The sequence below is a fragment of the Quercus robur genome, chromosome 3 (genome assembly GCF_932294415.1).
Source record: "Quercus robur chromosome 3, dhQueRobu3.1, whole genome shotgun sequence".
Lineage (NCBI taxonomy): Eukaryota > Viridiplantae > Streptophyta > Magnoliopsida > Fagales > Fagaceae > Quercus > Quercus robur.
The window spans coordinates 7,730,021-7,748,486 of record NC_065536.1 but is presented as its reverse complement, the minus strand read 5'-3'; the positions used below and the strand labels follow the sequence as shown (position 1 = coordinate 7,748,486).

Here is an 18,466-nt window from a genome sequence, read left to right as displayed (position 1 = left end):
TTTTGTTGCAATAACCTAATTTTAAAATTATTAAAAATCATTTATTGCAACAAAATGCTATTGCAACAAAATTTTTGTTACGATAATTTATTGCCACAAACTTTTTGCAACAGTGTGTAAACAAATTTTTTCGTTGCAATTGGTGTTATTGTAATAATTTTGAGTTTATTGTACCAAAAAATTTCATTGCAACAGGGCTTTTTCTAGTAGTGTTAGTTGTTGAAACATAAAGGCTAGAAACTAATTATGTCATTATTTATGAAAGCTCAATCACAACTTTACAAGTTATTACCATATCCCACACTACAAGGTTTTTTTTTTTTTTTCCTCTTCTTTTTCAATGTTAAAATCATTAACTACAAGGCTAAGCAACACATGATTTTTAAGTTTTCCACCAGACAAAACCCTCGTAATTAATTGTCATTCTTTTCCCCCCTTTCTAACATCTACTTCACAGGGTCAACACATAATTTCTAAGTTTTCCACCAAACAAAAACCTCATAATCAACTGTGATTCTTTTCTCCCTTTCCAACATCTTCTTCATAGGGCCAACTAGGGTGTCTTTCATATGGACTCAAAGAAAGTGTCTTCAAGATCCTTTGGAAGCTATATTGTCGATTTACAGATGGTTTTGGGAGGCTGCTTCCTTTGTGGAGGTTTCGAATTTTTACATTGGCCTCTTCATAGTCCTCAAATGCTCCCATCTCATTTTCTTTAACAAGATGGGCAGAGCCCTCTTCTTCCATCATCTCCAATGATTTTTTTGAAATTGACTTCTTGTTGTAGATTGCATATATGATTAGCTGAATTGACCCCAACACAAAGCCAACAGCATTTGGTACCTAAAATTGTTTGAATAAAGTAAAAATTTAGCACCCTGGGACATTTACAAAAGCAAGTATGAGAAATAGAAATTTCTAATGTTTAATGAAAGTTTTAAAGGAGAAACCTATATTTCAAACTCTAAAATTTAGGGATATAACAAATTAAACTTGTAATTTTATTAAACCCTACAACTTTAAATATAGTAAATTAAATTCCCAACCTATATTAAACCACAAATAAAAATGTATTCAACTTAAATGAACTAAATTTGAATTTATTATTTTTCGAAACATCATGAAGGCTAAAGTTGTTAGTTTTGAAACTATAGAATTTAATTTGTTGTTTTTGAAGCTATATGATTTAATTGTACACTCCATAAAATATAGAGTTTTAAATGAATTTTTCTTAGGGGAGAAAACAAAACAAAACAAAACAAAAGCAAGACAAAACACCTTGTCTTTGTTGGGTTACATAGCATGAGCTATGTAGGACCATTTTTAAGGTTTCAAACCCAACCCAACCAAATTTTGCTAATTCCAATTATTCAGGGTTTATAGTTGCATTATTTTTCTTATGCAATTCGACCATACATTCTGGGCTCATAATGTTCCTTCACATGGTCCTAATATGGACCTCATGGCCCCATTGACACTACTGCCCTTCTCTTTTAGAGTATGGAAGCTTTGGCCCACATTAAATTTTGCCCATTACCAACTTTGTAGGGGAAATTTGGTGTTTAGTCTTGCTTAATTCTAGTTCTTTTTTTATTTATTCCTTTCGGCATGGTCGATATCAAAATTTGTGACTCTTTCAAATTTATATGTCATAGTGCTTAAGTACTAGAATCTTTAGCTCCATTACTGTGAGAAGATGAATGAGAAAACTTACTCCAATATAGAAGTCTTTGACAAGCGCCGCATAAACAGACCAAATACCACCGTTAAGGAATAGAAAAAATGAGAGGAAAAAGGGCATGTACTCCACGCTCTTGGTCTTTATCACTATTCTCTGTTGAATAAAGTTAAAATAACACCAAATAAAGACTTACCCAAAAAAGAAAAGAAAAAAAATCAAAGAAAGTGAAACAAAAAAAGTGTATTTCCCTACTAAAAGAGTGATATGGATCAGTGCCATGTGAGATTTACATACAACATGTGGCATCATCACCGTGTGAAGAAGTAACATGCAAAATTGCAAATAATGTTACTTACCACAACAACAAAAAAAAATAATTATAATGATAATTATATCAATTTTTTCTTGAGAAGTGACTACTTTTCACTAACAAAGTACAAAGTTTGTGAAGGGAATTAAAGATCTTACCATTACTGATAGAGGTGATGCGTACATGCCTATGGTTAATCCAGCACATAAAATTCCAACAACGGTAAGTCGGACACGTCCCGGAACTGCTAGAAAAGTTACTGCAATTACTAACCCAAGAAATCCCACATTCAATAAGGCAAACAACTTTGCCGTCTTGACCTGCATTCACACATTCGCTTTATTGAACAAAAAATTACTAAGAATTGATGCATACGAATATACGATACATTAGTCATATGACTCATATTAGACATAATTTCTTTGTTTTTCTCTTCTCAAAAAAAAAAAAATATTCTTTTTTTGTATTTTTTTTTTTTCTTTCTTTCAATCAAGAAAATAGTCTATCCTGGTTTTAAAAGAGAAAGCTGTATTTCATGACAAACACACAAAGCCTAAATTGGCAAAAGGCCAACTTCAATTGAAAGAAATTATATAATTAAGAAAAAGGTGGAAGATAGGGATAAACAATTATACAATTAATATATATATATATATATATATTTGAAAAAAAAAAAGATTTAACAATAATGAGTTAGGTTCCAGAATAGACCTTTCATTATTGAGTTAATTCATTGACATAAAAACATGTGAATTAAAAAAAAAAAAAAAAGAGTTAATTGAATTCATTAATATGGTTAAATATTTATATTTTCAAAGTGAGCTTCTTGATTTATTTTTTATTTTTTTATTTTTTAGCATTTATAAAAGTAGTTGACATGAACATGATAGCAATGAGACATTTATATCACCTTTTTATCCTGGGGAGCATAGACGAGAAAGAGAGTGACATATATGAATTGAAGGACGGTACCAGCTCCATTAACCGTGGTTACAAGTAAACCATCGGGATTAAGAAGTCCATAAAAGGTCCATAAACTTGTGCTCAGCAAAGTAGTTATATATGGAGTGCTTTTGTAATTCTCAGTTGATTTTTTCTTCACCACCTGCCAAAATGTCTTTCTGAAAAAAAAAAAAAAAAAAAAAAAAAAAAAAAAAAAAAAAAAAAAAAAAAAAACCATAATTGGTGTTATATGGGAAGTGAGTGTATTTGGAGGCACTTTGATGAATTGCTTATTCGTAAAAGAAAAGGTAAATTTTTTTTTAAGGCTTGCCAAACACACTTGAAGGCTTGAAGCTGCTACTTAATTGATGCCTAATCTGAACTTGTCAATGAGTTCTATGCTTGTCTATAGTTAAAGATTGAGCAGGACAAACTGGTGATTATGTTCATGGACTTTGTTGGAGAAACAAAAGATTCAGTTCTGATGACAAGTACATGATATGTTGTAGTCATATTTGGACACCTCACACAAATTTACAATCATAAGTAGAGTACCAAGATATACAAAACAAGTTCTAGAAATGGTACTTTGATTACAATTATGAAAATCAAACATATAAGCATATAAAATAATTTAAGAAGTGGATCATATTTGGACCTTCCATTATTAAATTTAAAACCAAATTTATATAAAATAACCCATCTTAGCTCGGCTTATCATACGTCTTAATAAATAAAGAACTACTATAAAACAATCTTTCTTTTGATGTTCTCACTTACATGGGAGAAGTAAAAACCAGTATTGAAATTATATTGCCTGCAAATACAGAAACAAATTTATGGCATTAATATTTTTTTTTTCTTGAAGAGAGTTAATAAAATAAGCAGAGAACAAAGGACTAATAAGTAACTATGGAACAAACTTAAGGAAACTGTGTGTGAGACAGCATAGACTAACCAATAATGCCAATGATGAAGCTTAAGCTAGCCATGGATAGAAAAGTACACTAGATTGAAGAAATGAAGCGGTGGAGATGGGAGGTTATTGCATGTAAAGGATAAAAGAGGATGTGATGGCGATTGAAACTTGATGCATATATAGCTTTTTAGATTCTTCCGGGCAAAACTACGTTATTGGTCCCCTATCAATACTATTGGCCCCTCAAATATTAGTCATTTTGTTAACTGCCGTTAGTGTTAATACCTATATGACTCAAATATTAGTCTTTTTATTAACTGTCATTAGTGTTAATGCCTATGTGACTAATGAAATATTGATATATCTTCTTTTTAATTGATATGACATTTTTATATATTAAAATGCTAAAACTATTTCAAGATTTACACTTTTATTACAAAATTTTTACAAACGTGTATCTATGACACATAAGCTATTTTGAAGAAAAACTTACCAATCAATTTTAAGTTAATAATCTATTCATATTTAAAACAAAAAAGTAAAACACCAAAACATTTTGAAGAAAAAAAAAAAAAAAAGAAAACCCAATTTTCACTGTCGGTATCTCTTCAGTGACCACCCACCCGGTCAAGCTGGACTGTCCATCTCAGGGGACGTTCTACCAAAAACTCAAAAACTCCTCAGATCTTACTTTCTTTCTTTTGGATGTTTTTATGGTTTTTTGAAGCATGAAATTCTTTTATTTTATTATTAAGATTTGGATCTTTTGGGGGTGATAGATTGTGAGCAAAGGAGGAGCACAGATTAAAAAAAAAGGAACAAAGATTGTTGTGGCCTGGTGTGCAGGTGAAGGCAGATTTTTTTATGGACAAACGAAGAAATTCTTTGTAATTCGTAATAGCCACTATTCTTTGGCTTCTAAAAAACCCATTACTTCTTCATTATCTTCATCATCTCCTTTTTCTCTCTGGTGCTGGTCTAAGTGCAGGTGACTTAAGATTAGAGCTTGAAGCCATTCCGGTGATGAGAAAAAGGAATTAATGCTAACACTAAATAAAAAGACTAACATTAAAAAAAAAAATGACACGTCAATTAAAAAGATGCCATATTAATGTACTGTTAGCCATATAGGTATTATCACTAATGACAGTTAACAAAAATATTATCGTTGTTCATGTTTTAAATTTAAGGGACTAATAATACTCACTTAAAATTTGAATAACTAATTATACTCCTAAATTTTAGGAGCTAATATTGTAATTTCGGCATTCCTCTAGGTATCGTGTCTCTGTTTGCCACTCTTTCAATTTGTCATCATGCCCAGTGGACCAGTCTCTTTTGTACAGGATATTTATCTTCACATGTTTCTGCAAAGTTTATGAAATTTTCTGTGGTCCTTTATTGTCGGTCCCTTTAGTGTTACATAAAAGGGGTTTGATATATTATAAAGAAAGAAAATTATAAAGTTTTTGTTTTGATTAGCAAAAAGAAAGATGATTTTCATTTTAATTTGTTAGGTAGTGTTTAGTGACATTGGATCTGTTTGCCTTCTAGAACTCAATTTTACAATTAGTTGATGATGGTAGGTTTCATCTTGAGCTTGAATATCTAATATTGTTAATTAATTCATTTTTGTTTTGTCGCAATGGTGGAATAATAACTCTGCTGAGTTTAATTCAAATACAAACAAACATTCTTTAATTCATTTTCACAAACTTTAAGATAATCAATAGGAATATCACTTTTTAGAAATTAGTCATTTTAAAGTAATTTATAGACTTTTTCTACCAAACAACGAGATAGGTCGGTGTTGAGATATTTTGTAAGTTTTACTTTAAAATAATTGATGGCAAAGTAACGTGTTACAACTTCCAACTTACAACTTACAATACTCTACTGGTCTTTGATTGCATTATCTACTGGTCTTTGATTGCATTATTGTTTTCTGTTAAAAGAAATGGATTCAAATTTAATAGCAAACATATAAGTACGTAGGATAACTCAACAAAAGCTTTACCATTTTACAAAAAGCTCAAGTCTTTTAGGTACTCCATGATGGTGGGAAGTGATGGGAAAATCACTATTTGCCGTATTCAAATTGGGTTTAAGAACATGCCATGACACACAACAAGAGGTGGTTCTTAAATCACCAATATATTTTATTTGATGAAGCAAGGTATATGGAATACGTGAAAGTATTTTCCTAACAAGTGGTCATTTTCTTCAATCCTTACCACTATTGTTTGAATACAAAATACTTTTTCTTTCATCATATGTAGAAGGTAAAATGTTGTAGATGAAAATTATATATTTAATTCTTTTTATGTCACAAAAGACTTTGTTTATCTCTTTTTTTCTTTTTCTTTTTCTTTTTGCTCTAATGTGAATCATTTTTTTAGTAAATTCTTAGATGTAAATAATTGAGACTTATCTGTGGAATTCATTGACTTCCATGGACTGATGGGATGGGACGACAACTTTTCTCTTTTTTTGTCAAGAGTTTGGGGAGCGAATTGACACTCAACTGGAGAATGACCTTGCTTTTATGAGTACTTTTTCCCACTTGCTGAAAAATATGTTTTTTTTTATATATTTGATGTGCGTTTAGATATGACTTATTTTTGTTGAAAATTGAAAATTTATTATTAAAAATATTATCACAAAATATTTTTATTGCTACAAACCGTTTTTAGCACTTGACTGGTACATAAACAATATCATAGACAAGATAAAAAAAACACGCTGGAAACAAACGCAAATACAGCCGCCAAAACAAACGCACCTAACTTTCTTTAATTTATTTTTTCTATTATTTATAATTTTCACTATATTTCTTTTACTATTTATAGTTTAGTACTATTTCAACTAGTTTTTATTTTTATTTATAATATTTTTAGTAAAAAAGATTTATTTTCAACGAAATAAATCGTTGCTACTAACACTCAAAGGTACTTTACCGACCTGATTTTTTTTTTTTTCTCTTTTTTTTTTTTTTTTTTTTTGAGAACTACGTACCGACCTGATGTTTGGTTCACGAGCTGCTATCTCATGCAGATTTTTCCTTGGTTCACATATTAAGTTTGTGTTTGTGAACAGTTTTATTTTTTAATTCATTTCTTTATGTATGTACAACGTTTTAAAATTCTACTTTTTTGTAGATACAATTATTTTTAACCAACTTTCAGCAAATAAGATTCCACAAAAATTATAGTCAAATGAACACTAAACAATTTGGGATTGGACAAATGTGGAATTTAAACATGGCAGGTATATGTGGTGTTTATAAAACATAGAGAAAGTGATCTTGATTTAAAAACATTTTAATCTTTTATGATTGTACCAATCATCATATAAGGCCCTTATGAGTGTGCACCACATATTATAAGTCTTTCAAAAATCCCCTTCCCTGTACCCCTGTGTGTGCGAGTTTAACTACGTAACAAAATGATCACAATAATTTCTTATTCAAAGATAAACAAAGTAAAAATTATTTTCTTATTTTATTTATTCTATACTACTATTTAGGAAATTTCTTTCAATTGGATTCCTACTTTTTGATATCCAAAAATATCGTCAAATTCACTTGTTTAGAAAGTTCAAATAATAGGATTGGACATGTAAAATTACTAATTTTAAAACTCCTAAATTTTATATAAATTTTTTAAAAAGCAATTTACCAACAAAAGGTTAACGGTTTTTCTTTAGGTTTTTTTTTTCCCCTTTGTTCTTTTGAACATATCTACTCCAACGTTCCCACTAACTTCATACTCCCAATAGCAAAGAGTTACTTCATTATACATGTCTCTCCATTTTTGTCATCTTTCTCTTTCTTCTTCAAATTCTAAAAACAAATCCAACATGCACATTTATTCCCACGTTCCCACTAATTATAAAAGAAGGCAATCACTCAAAACTCAATTAAAAAGGTATGAACATATTATTTGTTTTTAATAAATTTCATTATATTGCTTTCTCTTTCCCTTTGTCTCTCTTTCTCTAATTACTCCGCCTTCATAAAAGTAGACATTGCATCTTTAAATCTCTCATATTATAGATTTTTCTCATCTTAATTTGTTCATTTTTTTTAAGCTAGCCTTGTGAGTCATGACACTCCTAAGTGAGCAAATGTGTAAACTTCAGATTGGGATAAATAGAAAATTTTAGCCCTATACCCCAAATAAAAAGATCCTCATCACACACATTAAGTGTGTGCAATGAGGCTAATATATTTAATTCATTCAAATTAAACCTATCTATACACAATTAGTCCTATCCATAAGATCACATTAAGATTATCATATGATGGTTTTAATCATACCAACAACCAAGTTTTTTATCTCAAAACTTTGAGAGCAACTATCATAATAAAACGATGATTAAATTTTTCGTTAACTGTCAACCAACCATAATCTTTTTCTTTTTATAAATTTAGAATTTAGTTTGAACAAAGTATATAATAATAGTATGATACTGAAGTAATTGAACATGAACATAGATGGAGTTATATAATGACTTTTTTGAGAGAGTTCCAACTTATGATGTCTATTCCTAATTATAACTCTTTATTATGAGACCAAAACACCAATCGAGTTTTAGTATAAGCCGAGATTAAATCCTAGATCTCTTATTCAATCATCAAAGACTTTACTAATTGTGATAATTGAAACCCACCAGTTATGATATAAATTACACATGGTTAATTGTACGTGATCACATGCATCACTAGAGTCACCCCCACTTCCATGTTCCCTATTTGGTTAATTGTACCATAAAAAGAAAGTAGGACTTGTTGTGACCACTAGGCCCCTACAAGGAAACCCTAAACCCATTTCACAAAGCCCAGCTCGGCCCCAAAAGAGGACTTGTTGTGACCCAAGTCCCAACCACAGCTCCAAAATGAGTCCAGCCCAGACTGACAAAAAAAAAAAGTGGCTTAGCAACCACGCTGGCTAAAGTGCGCGGTGAGCTAAGTGTTCCACCCCAGCTTTCTCTCACACTTCTCTCTGTTCCAAAAACTGAGTTTGAAAAAAGGTTTTAGAATTTAGATCGATCCCAAACCTAAAACCCCACGAAACAAAAAAAAGACAAAACCAGCTTCATTCAGTTTGTCAAGTTCTCTAACCCTCTCCTCTTTGAATTGCAAAATGTTCAAAAAGTAAGCTCTTTTCTTTTCTCTCTCTCTTTGTTTGTAGGTATGTGTCTATGTATAATGTATATTTATGTGTATCTATTTTTAATTATTTTGGGCAAATTATTTGTGGGTTTTTTGTAATTTGGATTAGACTATGATAAAGTTTTATTTTTTAATTTGTTTCTGTGTTGGATTTGTCATGTATGAATCAAAGGTTGTGTGTTTTGGGGGTATTGGCGGTTGTGGTTCGCAGTTTGCAATTCATTGATGCCTTGACTGTTATTGGTGGTGGTGCTTTCATCATGTTTGAACAATGAACCATGCCATGTTTGGGGAGTGACTTTGAGAAATTGGGTAGCTGGGTTTTATGGATATTGGCTTATTTAGTGTGTGTGTGTGTGTTACCATATGGTGGTTGTTTCTTTTGGGATTGGAGGTGCACATTGTTGCTGGTTGTAGAGGGCATTCTAAAGCTTTATGGGCCATGCTTAAGTAATTAAGTACCACATTTAGGTATGGGGCAATCCATAAGTTGTTGTTTGGGGAGGTTATAGATTCGTGGACTGTGGAGATCACCCTGTTTTAGGCTCTTCCGGGATTTCTTGATGTGTCTGCATATGGGATGGTGTCTGTTGATTCAATTCGATTGAACAAGAAAAAGGTTGAGGAAAACCTAAAATAATAATTAGTAGAAATGGTAAAAAATGACATGTCAATTAAGGAAGTGACTTGATTATGAGTGTGGTTAGGATAGAATGACAAAAAAGAATACATGCAGTCAACCCTTATTGGTCTATTAAGGATCCATAGTCGACCAAAATGTTTTGAGACTTAGGCTTGGTGGCGATGTTGGAAGTTTCAAGATTGGATTTTGTTATGCATTTCTGGTGCTATTAATTTTTTTTTTAGAGGAATTGGATGATTTTGATTGAAGTCCATGGATTTTACTAACTGTTTACTGCTTTTTTGACCAAAAAGTAGTGTATCATTCGTTTCATTGGTTTGATTTTGTAGTAAGCTTTTCTTTAATCCCATGGCACAACTCTACAAAAACAGTCTTTGGTGTGTTTTAATTCCTATTATGCATTGTTTATTTATTATCTGTTAATATGATTCCATTTATTAATAAAGGCAACAATTTCATCATGAGCCATGCATGTTTTGTTTCATCTAGATTTTCCTCCGAAGAAGTCTCTGCACAAAATCAAGTCAAGGCATCTGTGCAACGTAAAATTCGACAAAGTATTGCAGAGGAGGTGATGGTTACTTGTGATTTTTTTTTCATTCCTTGTTCTTAACAAAAAGTTTCAAAAATTATTTATGTACGTGCATGACTCATTGTCACCTCCATTGCAGTACCCAGGACTTGAACCAGTGTTGGATGAGTTGCTTCCAAAGAAGTCCGCTCTCGTTGTTGCTAAATGGTTTGTAATCCTGTTGGTCCTGTTTCTGTAATTTATCTGCAGTTCTCATTCCAGATATGTTCCCCTCAAATTTTTTTAATGATAACCGTGTTATCAAAGCCAAGAGTCTTGTAACTTAACTGGCACCTCTTGGTGTTTCCAACGGAAACGTCTAGAGTTCAAATTCCCCCTCCCTCAACTATTGAATTGTTAAAAAAAAAAAAAACTGTGTAACCAAATATATTAAGTCATAAATCTGAATAACTGTTTTTTTCCCCTTGCCTTATAGTCAAAACCATCTAAATCTGGTATTGGTGAATGATGTGCCGCTATTTTTTAACATTCGTGATGGACCATACATGCCTACCCTACGACTCCTTCATCAATGTAAGTATTTTCTTTTTTAATTGACAGTAGTATCTTATCTACATTATCACTTCTAATGCAACAGTTATAATTTTGTGACTTACAAATTACTTATTATGTTTTTTGTGATATTGTCTTAATCTGATATGAATGTCTTGAAATGAATTCAAAGTGAATTTTGGGTGTGGAAATTGTATTTGATTTATGAAACATTAAAAATTGTATCAAAGGCTGCATGGTTCTTAAATAATAATAATAACAATCCATTGATTTCACCTATGAGCTCTTGCTCAAATAGCACCTTCATGGGTGTAGTCATGGGTTCAAGACCCACTAAATGCATACGTGTCATACTAATCAAAAAGAAAAAAAAAATCAATAGATTTCTCAATTATATGCCTCAGAAGCAATTAAAAAGAACTGTGTGGTAATAAAATGACAATGGGTCTTGGGTAATGATCTATTTAGATTTTACTTCCCTTGGTAGGCATGTTGTTTCCAAGTGACATTTGAATGAGGCTTTGAATGTGTGGGTGAGTCCTATTGTCAATCATACACCTCATTGTATATCATCAGATTACTTTCACTTTAACTTCTTTATATAGTTATCTTCTGATTCAGAGTCTGATTTCTGGCAGATGAAAGGTTATATGTTTGGGGGATGTTGCAAATCTGTATACCACTGATTTGAATTTTTTTAGTAATTTTAGACTTTTTATTTAAAAATTTCTTCAATATTCTTGACTCATCTAATCATCCAAGTAGCACCCACCACAGGCCTCATGGTCTATCAGCACTCGCTGGCTCCCTATATGATGTTAGTGTCCAAGTAGTAACCCCATAAAAAGTTGGGTTGTTACTGTATCCTAAGGGCAATGCTTACACACAGCTCAGAAAGGGGGGAAAATTATAATAAAAGATAAGAAAAAGAAATGGTATTGACATTGTAAAACCATTAAGGTTCAGGTGATTACTAAAGTGCTCTGACTCACATACAGGAGAGGGGATCAGTTCTATAAGTTGCACATTGTAGAGGAAAAGGACCACGTATTCTGTAATTTTCATCCTTGCTTTCTTCCCCTTTCTCTTCCATACACCTGTCTTCATACCCAAATTAGAGAGCTCTCTGACCAACCCTTTCTTTTCTACTCTCAGTTAGACAGGAAGTATCTATGAAACCTCAATTGAGATGCTAGGTTCTCACTGAATTCAGTGAATTTTTTTATTGTTTTATGGATCATCTAATCATATGACTTGATGTTCTCATCTAGCAATTGAAGCTTATCCCCTAAAGTCAAAGCCCATAATGTGGTTTTGTATTATTGGTTTTACAGATCCAACTATAATGAAAAAATTTCAAGTTGACCGAGGTGCAATAAAATTTGTTCTTGCTGGTGCCAACATAATGTGTCCTGGTCTTACATCTCCTGGTGGTGCTTTGGATGAAGAGGTGGAGGCAGAAACTCCTGTGGTATGAATTCTACATTTTGTCTGTGGCTACTGTCGTATAATGTTGCACTTGGATTGTTATGATCCATTATAATTATATCATATGAAAGTGTTAAAGTTTAGTTTGTTATATATGTTTCTGATCTGTAGAACTGAATACTCTCAGGCCATTATGGCTGAAGGAAAGCAACATGCCCTTGCAATTGGATTTACAAAAATGTCAGCAAAAGACATGTAAGTTTCTGTTGTATTTTCAATTAATTAAGAGTTCAAAAGTGGAAATGGAAAGTAGATAACTATAAGTTCTCTTTCCCCCTCCTTTTCCTAGAAGGGTAGGGGAGCAATTTGTGACTATGACAATAGTGTGAAGCACATGCCTATAACATTTTGCTGTCAATCTTATTGAGCAAAAACTAGGGATACACTATTTACCTATTAGTAGCATACTTTATGTTCCCTATTTTTCTTATTATCATGCTAAACACACACCCATGCAGACATGCTTATTTATTTATTTATCAAATGTACACTGTTGCTGGGAAGTGTCAAAGTCTGGGGAGACAAAACTTTTAACAAATTTTTTCACCACTATTGATGTGGCCTGTTGTGATTGGTGAATCATAAAATTGTTATTTGGGGAGGCCATATGATAATGATGTTGCTCCAATCACAACTTACCACCTAAATAAGTTGTTAAAAAATTTGTGTACCTAGCATTGTTTGGGAAGTATAGAGGTAATTCCTTTGCTGATTGGCATATTTAATAAGTTGAACCATTTGCATAATCTACAGAAAATCAATCAACAAGGGAATTGGAGTGGACAACATGCATTATCTTAATGATGGTCTTTGGAAGGTATGTAATGGTTAAAGCCTTACCTCTCCTTTTTTCTACACTACTTGTGAGTGTTATCACATCAGTAATGATTCTCATCATAAACAATTTGATTGTTGCCTATTATGACGCTTTGTATGGTATTTTGAGTTTCAATAATCTTGAGTTTTGTCTTCGCAGATGGAGCGACTTAATTGAGGATGTGCAAGAACCACTGCAGTACCCTCATTTGAGGATAAAGAAGTAACATATGTTATTTCTTCATCTATGCAACATGGTGTACTGTATTCTTGACATTACTGTGCGGATAGAGGGATTATATGTATACCATGCCCCTTGTTCCTTTTTTGGTTGCTGTATACAGTAAAGAAATCATTTCTTGCGGTATAGATTGATCCTTTGATCAGTTTATCATGCATATTTCATGTAACTTTGGTGAATTTTGTTTTGTTAGTCGGCAGAAATGTTAGAGCTGAATTCGTCAATGCTTGCCTGATTCAATCCTAAATTTTGTGCTTGAACGACATCAAGTTTGAATGATTCAATTTGAATTTTATATCACATGAATTACGTTAGTGTGAAGCACATGCCTACAACAGATTTATTAGTTATGGACTAACTTAACAAGATGATGGGATTTATTTGCCTTTTGGGAAACCAATTAGTGCTGGTTATCTTTACTTGCTGCCAGTATTGGTAGCGCTAACAAGAACATGTTCTGTATCATACTTCATACCTACTTTAGTTTATATCTAACCACAAAGTCAACTAGAGGGAACTCGTTAATTGTATATTCCTTTAAAATCCTTTTTCAATCCTTTCCATTCCATTTCTCTTCTCCTTTCCAAAAATGCTGCTAGTTTATCGTACTCTACTACTGGATGTGAAGTTAAGGAAGCCTAAGGGAGAAATAATAGTGTGCCCTGCCTGATATGTAAGCAAATGCTTGACAAGCTCTATCTGGCCAAGTTCATATATGCAAAAAGCAGCTCCACCTTTTGTAAGCCTTGTTTAAGAGTTATCTGGCCAAGGGCAATTGTGTAATGGGGCACCACCCCCTTGTCCAAAAACAAGGGCTGATAGTTCAAAATCCTATAATTATTCTTGAATAAAAATGGGTGAGAGGAAACATCATATCATGGTTAGAAATAACTTAAATCTACCCCCACCCCTACCCTCGGGGGGTCTTGAACATGAGACCAACACCTACTCTCCGGGAGGTGCCATTAGACCATTAAGTTCATTGACAAAAAATGCATATTCTTTGCCTCTCAATAATTGGACATACACCCATAATATACCTTAAAAATAGGTGAGTACCAATCGATAGAACATTTTTTAAGTAGCAGCAAGACTCACTCCCGCTAACAAATAAAATAGGGCCCAATAAATTACTCACTAAATCTGTAATAGTGAAGAAAAAACTAAGATGAAAATCACATAAATAAACAAAGCAATCTTATGGAATCTTTCTCTAAGATGTAATAGAACTACTTTAACATCTTATCATCAAAGCAGCTTAGTATATATCCTTGGGATAACTTATTGAAGCAACAATTAATAACAGAAATAAGGCTAAAATGCAAAATTCATCTTCTATGTTTCATCATAATTCATTTTAGTCATCTAACTGTATTTTTTTTTTTTTCATTTCAGTCCTCTAAGTTTCAAATTTATTAATTAAGGCTTTTTTACTAACTTTTTCTATATGTTATGGTTAATTGTCCAATTTTTTAAATTTTTTCTTCAAATGCCACATGCCCAATCCTATTCTATATTATTTATCCACTTACCAAGAAATATCCAAATATCACCCATAAATTATTTGGAGTCTCCATAAATATTTCTCATCCCATTAATAAATTGGCTCACAAATATTTCCTATCTCATTATCTAATTTGGGCCGCAATATAAACCATCACAAAAAGTCAAAAACTCATATCCTATCAAATTTCATCATCATTATTTAGCAATGTCCAAAACTGGCCCTATGAGCCCAATGGACATATTTTATTCTTTTTAAAGTCCATGATTTAAGTCCATAACAAAACTATTTTATCAAATGGAATTCAAATCTCATAATCAAAACCCATGGTTCAAACATATGACAAAACTATTTTATCAATGGAATTCAAATCTCATACTCAAAGCTCATGGCAAATTATTTATTAAAACTCATTGCTACATGGTACCATCAAAACCCAATTCGTATTGACAACATCAAAACCCATTGCTACATGGCACCATCAAAGCTCATTGCTACATGACACCATCAAAAGCTCAAACTAACTACCTAGCACTATCAAAGCCCCCATTGATGAACAATTCTTGACAAGTAAAGTTATTTTAAACCCATAGCTATAATCTATTCTACATCATATTACAAGCTCATGGAATCTATCTCAAAAACTCATGGCAATTATTTATTTTCAAAATTCATAGTAATCATTTTATAAAAGCTTATGGAAAGTCGTGATTATTTATCTTAAACCAATGACACTCATGGAAAGTCGTAACACTTATTTATCCATGGAATTTGTTTTAAAAAACCTCATGGTTACTGTGGGGCCTGAAATTTGAAATCTCAGCCCACTTCACATTAAGGGCCCAAAGCCCAAGCCGAGGAGCCTACTGCCAAGGACGTATGACGAAAGCCCCTTAACGGCCCAAGAATGTGGCCAAGGACGATCCCACACTCAACACCTCACAAAACGTCTGTGGGAGAAGGACAAACTCAGTACAAGAGCAGTACAAATGAGAAAGCTGCCAACACCATAATGTGGAGCCCAGCGCCTAACAAGCCCATACTCCATACCATGCTATCCAGCTTTTCCCAACCACTCTGACGTATGAATTGATAGGACGAGTAATTACCCCAAATAAGGAGAAACTGACATGTAGATGAAGAAGGGGAAGTGAATACTAGTATAAAAGGGAAAAGAGAGCTAAAAGAGAAGGGGGGAGGCCCCCGGAGAAGGAAGGAAGAAAAAGGAGGAATGGTGAGAATGTCATGCTCCTCGGACTAATTCCGAGGAGTCAAACCTTTCAAACTACATTGATGCAAGGCTCAGCTATACAGTCCAAACCCATCTTTGTATGATCGCTCATGAAACCAGGACCAGACCAAAACCCAGCGCCCCAAAGGCAGGCCTTTCCAAACCCACTCTCTACAAATCATATTGTTCGGGCCCTTTACACACGAGCCCAACGTCATCCTTGGGTCGTTAAAAATCGTGTCCCTACAATTGGTGCCGTCTGTGGGAAGGCTTGCGCATTGGCCCAAGTGGCGGTGGAGTTAACTCTCTAGCAAGTAGAGGTTCGCGGGGTTTCCTCCATCTCCGGCGACATGCAGTTGTTGCTCCGACATAAACCTCTGCTAGGGGCTACGCCCTGCAGTGCCAACGGCGCGGGCAGCCCTAGGGGCTTCCGGCCTCAAGCCAACTCTCCCCGCCATGGTTTAGGGGCTGACCTTCGAAAAACAAATAAATACAGAGAAAAAACTACTCAAAAGAAAAATTACAAGTTTTGGACAGAACCAAGGCCTTGCATGGTCCTCAGACTCAAGCCTATGGGGAAACCAAGTACTCAAAATAAAACTTACAAGTTTTGGACAGAACTAAGGCCTTGCATGGTCCTCGGACTCAAGCCTATGGGGAAACCAAGTACTCAAAAGAAAACTTACAAGTTTTGGACAGAACTAAGGCCTTGCATGGTCCTCGGACTCAAGCCTATGGGGAAACCAAGTACTCAAAAGAAAAATTACAAGTTTTGGACAGAACCCAGGCCTTGCATGGTCCTCGGACTCAAGCCTATGGGGAAACCAAGTACTCAAAAGAAAAATTACAAGTTTTGGACAGAACCAAGGCCTTGCATGGTCCTCGGACTCAAGCCTATGGGGAAACCAAGTACTCAAAAGAAAAATTACAAGTTTTGGATAGAACCAAGGCCTTGCATGGTTCTTGGACTCAAGCCTATGGGGAAACCAAGTACTCAAAAGAAAAATTACAAGTTTTAGACAGAACCCAGGCCTTGTATGGTCCGCGGACTCAAGCCTATTGGGAAACCGACTACCTAGAAGAGATAACATGGGTTTAGGCATGGCTTGGACGTCACATGGACATTAGAATCTATCCGAGGAGAATTTCCCATTGATAGTTGGGCTAATCCCTAAACCACATGAATTCCCCGATTTATCCTCGGATCCTCAATACTAAGAGGATTGATGCAATATATAGGGCAATATGTTGCCAAAAATAGAGTCGAAGTCCCTCACTGCTCGGCTACTCTCTCAGATGAATTATTTAGAGTTTATCATTCTCGGACGGTCGCCTTGCCTGCATTACGAAGCACTCAGCCATTATCCCGGTTAGTTTTATGAGTTTTAATTTACTGGGAATTATCATTATTATGCCTGATAATATCGATAAACTAGAATTAGTAGGTTTCTGTTTCAAGGTTTCCTGCTCTAAGTATCATCAAAGGAAAGCACACATGTAGCATACCCATGCTCAAAATAATTGTTGCAGAAAGGAAAAGTATATAAAAAAAAATAAATAAATAAATAAATTCATCTTTTATTAAGACAAAGGAACAGTACAGCGTACATTGAAAGAGCTCAAATAAGCTTATACTGAAACTAACTACACAAAACAAAAAAGAAAAAATACAAGGGAATTAAGAAAAAGCCGAAGAGTAGGTGCAGGGGAGAGACGTGTTGCCGCTTTAAAACTTCGTCTAGGGGAGCCATTCCTCAATACTTTTACATGCCTATAACTCAGGCAGCAAAAGAGCCCGACTTCGGGTCGACACCGTTGAAGAAAAGGTGCCGGGAGTCCAACTCGAGGTTAGCCCTGCTGAAGAAAAGGTGCAGGGAACCGGAAGTTGATGAGCCTCCACGGAACCACGCCTGCGGTATCGCAGACGGCGCTGATGGCAGAAAACCTTTCTTCTGACACACCAAAAATCTGGTGTAACCAGAACCTGCTTCGGATTTTGACTGAAAGAGGGGGGGGTACCGTCCCCACCATATCCAAACTGGAGGACACCTTAAATCTGTGCCTCCCCTGCCCAGACCACATCACCTTAAGTCTTGGAAGGGTCCGGTGCCTCTGTGGCGGGTGAAATTCCTCCGCCTCCACCCAAGCCTCAAACATGTTGCACTAAGGGAAGACGACACTGGAGGTGGGAACTAGTTATGGATAAAGGGTTATGATTTTGAAGAGAGCAGAAGGGTTTATACGCTAGGAGAATAACCACCTATCCTACTTATATAAGGGGTAAGGAGGTGTCATTTAATTTAATTTGAGCAGATTCCCAAGAAACGTTGCAGACAAGGCAGCTCTGGCACAATTTCCAACACCATCCACCACCACAAAATTTAAAGGTCCTCGTGAAGGCGCGCCTCGAATACTGAAACATCAAAAGGACACT

At 34.2% G+C, this 18,466-nt stretch overlaps 2 protein-coding genes across 2 annotated transcripts; one reads left to right on the top strand and one right to left on the bottom strand.

Moving 5' to 3' along the window:
• Positions 1 to 231: 231 nt before the first annotated feature.
• LOC126716912 (bidirectional sugar transporter SWEET17-like) lies at positions 232 to 4,058 on the bottom strand. Its single transcript, XM_050417957.1, has 6 exons — positions 3,892 to 4,058; positions 3,714 to 3,750; positions 2,902 to 3,112; positions 2,150 to 2,311; positions 1,715 to 1,834; positions 232 to 843 (listed from the first exon to the last, which is right to left on the bottom strand). Exons 1-6 carry the CDS (start codon positions 3,923 to 3,925, stop codon positions 505 to 507), a joined length of 903 nt encoding a protein of 300 aa, XP_050273914.1. The 5' UTR covers positions 3,926 to 4,058; the 3' UTR covers positions 232 to 504.
• A 4,758-nt stretch (positions 4,059 to 8,816) lies between these two features.
• On the top strand, positions 8,817 to 13,618 carry LOC126716911 (uncharacterized). The gene is made up of 8 exons (XM_050417956.1): positions 8,817 to 9,007; positions 10,158 to 10,239; positions 10,340 to 10,407; positions 10,676 to 10,773; positions 12,087 to 12,223; positions 12,368 to 12,435; positions 12,994 to 13,057; positions 13,217 to 13,618. Exons 1-8 carry the CDS (start codon positions 8,997 to 8,999, stop codon positions 13,232 to 13,234), a joined length of 546 nt encoding a protein of 181 aa, XP_050273913.1. The 5' UTR covers positions 8,817 to 8,996; the 3' UTR covers positions 13,235 to 13,618.
• The last annotated feature ends 4,848 nt before the right edge of the window (positions 13,619 to 18,466 follow it).